Genomic DNA, 6,591 nt, shown 5'->3' with positions numbered 1-6,591 from the left:
GACAGCCGTAGGATGAAGTGGAAGCACGGATAAGAGCATGTGAAGGGAGCAGGCAAGCCGGATCCTACTTTTTAAGCAGCCGGTGCACAACGGTTTGTCGGCATTTCTGAAAATGCCTCGATTTGAGCATGGAGACGTTGAAATCGCCCTCAAAGGCCTGAGCATCGGAGGCGTTTTTGCATAATGCCTATGTTAGACCTTTGCCTTCGTGATTGACTCTAGTGTTTTCTTCAGTCACCTTGTTACATATTTGGGGGCGACCTTTTAAAGGCGTTTTTTTAGTGCCTCCAAATTTCTACTCCCTCCGTTCAAAAATAGATGAGTCAACTTTATACTAACTTTAATACAAGTACCATGTTGTAGTGTTCGTTCAATTCATGTTCATGCGTGAGAGGTTCTCGAAGACAGGGCGCGACAGGTAGCGGTACACATTGACCATCTTGTGGAGCAGCTGAGACGTTACCAAAATGCATAGTAATCAATCGATGCAAGTCCAGAAAGGGATGTTTGAGTGAGAAATTGCTACCACGTTCTCTGAAAGTTTTGTGTCGGCGATGACTTCTGGCTCCTTAATCACATTATCCCAAGATAAACTATACATTCTACTCTTCTGACTTTGATCGGCCAGGTCATGATCCTGATTTGGCTAAGTTGTCATTATCCCAAGTATATATATTCGGCCAGGCCATTATCCTCACTTTCAATTGGTCGTTAGCGGTAGCAAATCACAAATGATGCTTACATCCGTACCAATCTCAAAGCTTAAAATATCAGCCACGCCACGAGAAGCGCCAGCTCGCCTCTGCGGAGTAAAATTATATATACACACGCGGTCGGATCGATCGTCGCATATCACCATTCTCAGGCTGCTCCACCAGAAGAGAGTCAACCACCTTGATTAATTTGCTTCTTCTCCAGCCTCCATTGCCGATCGGCTCAGCTCAGCTCACGTCCATATGGAGGAAGCCGGCGGGCAGCTGGAGGTGGTGATGTTCCCGTGGCTGGCGTTCGGGCACATGCTCCCGTTCCTCGACCTCTCCAGGCGCCTCGCCGCCCGCGGCCACGCCGTCGCCTTCGTCTCCACGCCGCGGAACCTCGCCAGGCTCCCGCCCGTGCCGCCGCACCTGTCAGGTCGCCTCCGCTTCGTGCCGCTGCCGCTGCCGCGCGTCGACGGGCTGCCGGAGGGCGCCGAGTCCACCGCCGACGTGCCGCCCGGGGAGGACGGACTCCTTAAGATGGCCATGGACGGGCTCGCGGCCCCTCTCGCCGCGTTCCTCGCGGACGCCGTCGCCGCTGGCCGGAGGCCCGACTGGATCGTCCATGACTTCTGCCACCACTGGGTCCCGCCCATCGCCGACGAGCACAAGGTCTAGTTACTGCCACCTTTCCCCCCCGAACTGAAATGCATGCATGAATCACCTTTTCTCTATTGATCGATTGATTTCCCGTCTTCTTCCGGTGTACCGACGACAAGTGCAGGTGCCCTGCGCAGTATTCGAGATCGTCCTCGCCGGCCTGGCCGCCTTTATGGGATCACGGGGGGCGAACACGGCGCACCCGCGCACGGCGTTGGAGGACTTCACCGTTGCGCCCGCGTGGTATCCCTTCCCTTCCACCGTGGCATACCGTCGGCACGAGGCCGGGTGGCTCGCCGGCACTTTCCGGCCCAACGCGTCCGGCGTTCCCGACATACATCGCATGTGGCAGATCAACGAGCGTTGTCGCCTCGCCATCTACCGCAGCTGCGACGAGGTCGAGCCCGGGATGCTCGCCCTCCTCACCGACCTCTTCCAGAAGCCTTCCATCCCCGCGGGGGTCCTGCTGCCTTCTCCCGACCTCGGCGGCGACGACGGCGGTGTCCGCCCGGATGTGCTGCGCTGGCTCGACGACCAGCCCCCAAAGTCTGTCATCTACGTAGCGCTCGGGAGTGAGGCGCCAGTGACGCTAAAGAACCTGCACGAGCTCGCGCTCGGGCTTGAGCTCGCCGGCGTGCGCTTCCTGTGGGCTCTCCGGTCGCCCGGCGGCACATCCGACTCCCGCACCTGTGCGGACGACCGCGGAGTGCTGCCGGACGGGTTCGAGGAAAGGACGCGTGGCCGCGGCATGGTCGAGACTGGGTGGGTGCCGCAGGTGAAGGCGCTCGCGCATGGCGCGGTGGCTGCGTTCCTGACGCACTGCGGTTGGGGCTCCACCGTGGAGAGCTTCGCGTTTGGGCACCCGCTGGTGATGCTCCCGTTCGTCGTCGACCAGCCGCTCGTCGCGCGGACCATGGCGGAGAAGGGCGTCGGCGTGGAGGTGGCGAGGGACGAGACCGACGGCTCGTTCGACAGGGACGGCGTCGCCGCGGCGGTGCGACGCGTCATGGTGGACGACGAGGGGAAGGTGCTCGCGAGCAACGCCAAGAAGCTGCAGGAGGTTCTCGCCGATCAGGAGCGGCAGGAACGGTACATCGACGACGTTGTCGAGCACCTGAGACGTTACAAAGATGAATAATTTAGGAGTAAATAGCATAAAACTATCACTTTTCGCGTTATGGTTCCAAAAAACTACTGAAAATTTGTTTGTGACTGATGCCTACAACTTTTGGTCTCGGCTGTCTCAAAAAACCCAAATCGCCGAGTGCTTTGCAATTGATCGCGGTTATGACAGTTGGGGCCCACTCCTAAACAAACCGTTTGTTTGACCGTTTAGTTTGACCGTTAACTGACATGTGGGACCCACATGACAGTATCTGTAAATATTTTATAAATGCAATTTGGTCCCTGCAAATATTTCAAAAAAGCAATCAGGCCCCTGCCATGGCCGTCTTCTAGATCGGGCTCCTCCTGCCGTGCTCGTCGCTGTTGCAGCCGCGGCTGTGGGCAGCCACGGCGGGAGCATCTCGTCGGCCAGGTCCTGTCCGTGATGCAGGCGGCCGCGGCAGGAGCATCTGGACGGCCAACTCTTGTTTGTGCTGCGGGTGGCCGCATCCAGCAGCCCCCACCCCGCCGGTGAACCCCTTCTGCTCCGGCGTCACGTCCATGGTCGTCATCGAGGGCAACTGCGTTGGAGAAAGCAGGGTGAGGGAGGAGCTCGGAGGAGCCGCACATGCGGCTGAGGTCACCGGCTCTCCATCCACAGGCCACGCGTAGGGGTACGGTGGTGTGGATGGCGGCGGAGGTGGCTGCCGCTGCCAGGGCTCCTTGGGTGGCTGTCTGGACCGCCGTGTCCAGGAGCTCGCGGCCTCAGGGACTCCATGGACGCCGGCGAGGTGGGCATGCGAGGGGAGGGGAGCGGGTCGCCGACGAGGTGTGCGCGCGAGGGAAGGGGAGCGGGTCCGGCGGGGTGGGCGTGCGAGGGGAGGGAGCGGGTCGCCGGCGCGGTGGGGGCGCGAGGGGAAGGAGCGGGTCGCCGGTGGGGTGGGCGCGCGAGGGAAGGGGACATGGTCGCCGACGGGGTTGAAGATAAGACAGAGAGAGAAAGAGAGTACGGGGGGAGAGGAGAGAAGGAAAGAGAAGAAGAAAAAAGAAGCTGACATGTGGCTCCCACATGTCAGTTAACGATCAAACTAAACAGTCAACAAACGGTTTGTTTAGGAGCGGGCCCCAACTGTCATAATCGTGATCAATTGCAAAGCACTCGGCGATTTGGGTTTTTTAAGACAGCCAACGTCAAAAGTGGTAGGTATCAGTCACAAACAAATTTTCGGTAGTTTTTTGAAACTATAACGCGAAAAGTGGTAGTTTTATGATATTCACTCATAATTTAGGGCTCAGTGCATTGTGTGCTGTGAAATTAATTGAACACGTTTTCTTGTGGTGCATCAGTGGATGCATGTTGACAATCATAATTCGTTACAATGTCTTTCATGTCCGGCTTAAAAAATTATCAAGAAAATACACATTGAGAGTTCACAATCATAAAAGATGTAGTTTATATAAATGATGTAAATATAGCATGAGTACTTAAAAAAATATAGATACATTTGAGATGTATTAGCTACTGGATGGAGGGACCGGTGATAGGCTATGGCCGGTGTTAAGGTGTTCGGCAGACGCGATCCGAATTCTCGATCATGTGGTGGGCGGGCCAACGTTTCATTTGAAGCCGAGTTAGCGAGTGTCACCCATCATGGATTACCTTGCTCCCATATGAAACCCCTCCCTTTCTTCAAGGGGTGTTGTCTTATGGCATCTAGACGAAGCTCAAGGCATCCGTCTTACTTGGTTAGATGATGATGGAAGCCAAAGACCTCCTTCCCCTTGTCGAGCCTTCGTGATCAGTGAAGCCGATTTCCTAGTCCACTAGTAGAAAACAGGGCTTTAGTCACAGCTCAATATACACATTAGTCCCGGTTGCATTACGAACCGGGACTAATGTGAGCATTAGTTCCGGTTCGAGCGGCTAAAGGCATTAGTCCCGGTTCAAATGAGATCAAGATTAGACCTTTAGCCCTGGTTTGAGACATGAACCGGGACTAAAGGGCACGATGCTCTTTAGTCCCGGTTCGTGTCTCAAACTGGGACTAAAGGGGTTCGTGTCTCAAACTCTACCCCCTATATCGCCATTTTAGTTTTGAAAAAAAAAGAAAATGATAAAAACTTCAAAAAAAATCCTTCGAGATGTAGTTATATTACTACATCTACTAGTTAGGAAAATTAAAGAACTTAAATTTTGACATGTTTTGCAAAAAAGTGTTATGAAAAAATAAAACGGCTATAATTTTTGCATACGATGTCAAGAAAAAATTATATATCAAAATGTTCAGCACGAAAATCTACATCCAAATTTGATCGATGTAGGCCGTTTTGCAAATTTTTCGAATTCTCAAATTCTAAAAGAAAAAAAGTTATGCTCAAATTTTAGTTTTTTTGAATTTTGGTTGAATCTAGTCGAACTGTGGTCAAACTACTTATTCAAGAAGTATTAGTGTTACTAAATAATTATTCAAGAATGTTAGTGTTACTAAATAATTATTTTAGTTTTTTGAATTTTGGTCAAATCTGGTCAAACTGTGGTCAAACTATGGTCAAACTACTTATTTAAGTAATATTAGGGTTACTAAATAATTATAGTTTTTTAGAATAATAGTTTCAAATTCAAACAGTGAAACATGTGACTTCATGCTCAAGCTAAACTCCCGATGGTTAATAGGATTGACATCTTACTATTGTCAGGAAAACAACAAGTGCAGAATTGGAAACTAGGGGGAATAGAACTCGGAGGTTAAGCGTGCTCAGGCTGGAGTAGTGACAGGATGGGTGACCGGTCAGGAAGTTAGATGATTTGGAATGATGAGGGGTGATTAGAGAATAGAGATTATAGATTAAATTGAGCAGTGATGAGGGGTAAATTGTAAAATAATTAAGAAATTTGAAAATCAGGAAAATATAGTAGAATTTCCTTTAGTCCCGGTTGATGTTATCAACTGGAACTAAAGGTGGAGCTCTAGACAGCGGCCGCGTGGAGAGCCTTTAGTCCCGGTTCGAGAACCGAGACTAAAGGCCCTCTAGAACCGGGACTAAAGGCCCGTTTTCTACTAGCGGTCTTTGACGGTGTGGTGTTGTTGTGGTGCTATTATGGTGATGTTGTGTGTTTGTTTGATTAGTCCAGGCTTTGTAATGTGTTCTTCTTCATTAATGAAACTAGATAATTTCCCATGCGTTGTTGCGGGATAGCATGAGAGTTTTAGTTGACTCGACAGTTACAGTCTGGGGGACGTGTTGATCCGCATTATATGGCTCCACGTTAATAAGGATTTAGCACAAACATCTTGTTTGCTCTAATGTAACATCGTCAAATAAAACCATAAACTCCATCCGGTTATTCAGTCATTAGTAACTCTGTTGTAACACTTCTTTTCTCTATCTTATGATAACAAATTATCGATGCACCGAGCTCCTATGGATACTTCAGAATTTCTGCAAACAAAAGCAAGAAATGGCCCGGTACCCCATACATGATCGTGAATTATTACCGGCAAATAGACCGAATTAAGTAGATGAAAAAATAAGTACAATAGCACACGATCGCAGATCCAAAGGTTTGACAAAGGCAGCATCCAACCGGCATGCAAGACACGCGGCGGTACTGAATCCCATGGAACTAAGTTGTTACAAATGATTCAACCGACAGTGAGCCCCTCCTCCAAATTTGTTAATGGAGATCAAAGATGCAATCTAAGCGAGTCCCTATCCAACTACAGATCAAAGCGAGTGTGCGGATCTACAACACCAGCAACACAATAATAATAATAATAGTATGATGCATGCATAGATCAATTTATCATAGTAATTGTGATACTACAGATGTGAACTTGTGGTGAGCAGGCAGTGCATAGGATAAGGGGCATCGTACGTATTTTATTAAAAACTAACAAAAAAGCCCGTGCGTTGCAACGGGAGAAAAAATAACACAAGCTCTTAACGTAACAACCATCACTCAAGACGACAACAATAGATCCATATTTTTCATTTTAGCGAGGCATCATATTTGTGTTGCCTCTTATCCTCTCTCTCACCCTCGTCGGCGGTGGCTTCAATGTTCACACAAACCAAAACATGTTTGAATATTATTAATCCTAAGGCCTCTCTCTCTCCCTCCCTCTCTCTC

General features: G+C 50.0%; 1 protein-coding gene across 1 annotated transcript; it reads left to right on the top strand.

Moving 5' to 3' along the window:
- The first annotated feature begins 802 nt into the window (after window positions 1-802).
- On the top strand, window positions 803-2,841 carry LOC119303649 (putative UDP-rhamnose:rhamnosyltransferase 1). The gene is made up of 2 exons (XM_037580776.1): window positions 803-1,367; window positions 1,480-2,841. The coding sequence occupies exons 1-2, from the start codon at window positions 957-959 to the stop codon at window positions 2,491-2,493; spliced, it is 1,425 nt and encodes a 474-aa protein (XP_037436673.1). The 5' UTR covers window positions 803-956; the 3' UTR covers window positions 2,494-2,841.
- The last annotated feature ends 3,750 nt before the right edge of the window (window positions 2,842-6,591 follow it).

Source organism: Triticum dicoccoides, chromosome 5A, assembly GCF_002162155.2.
Source record: "Triticum dicoccoides isolate Atlit2015 ecotype Zavitan chromosome 5A, WEW_v2.0, whole genome shotgun sequence".
NCBI classification, from domain to species: Eukaryota; Viridiplantae; Streptophyta; class Magnoliopsida; order Poales; family Poaceae; genus Triticum; species Triticum dicoccoides.
Note: the sequence above shows the minus strand (reverse complement) of the source record. Positions and strands in the feature narration are given on the sequence as shown.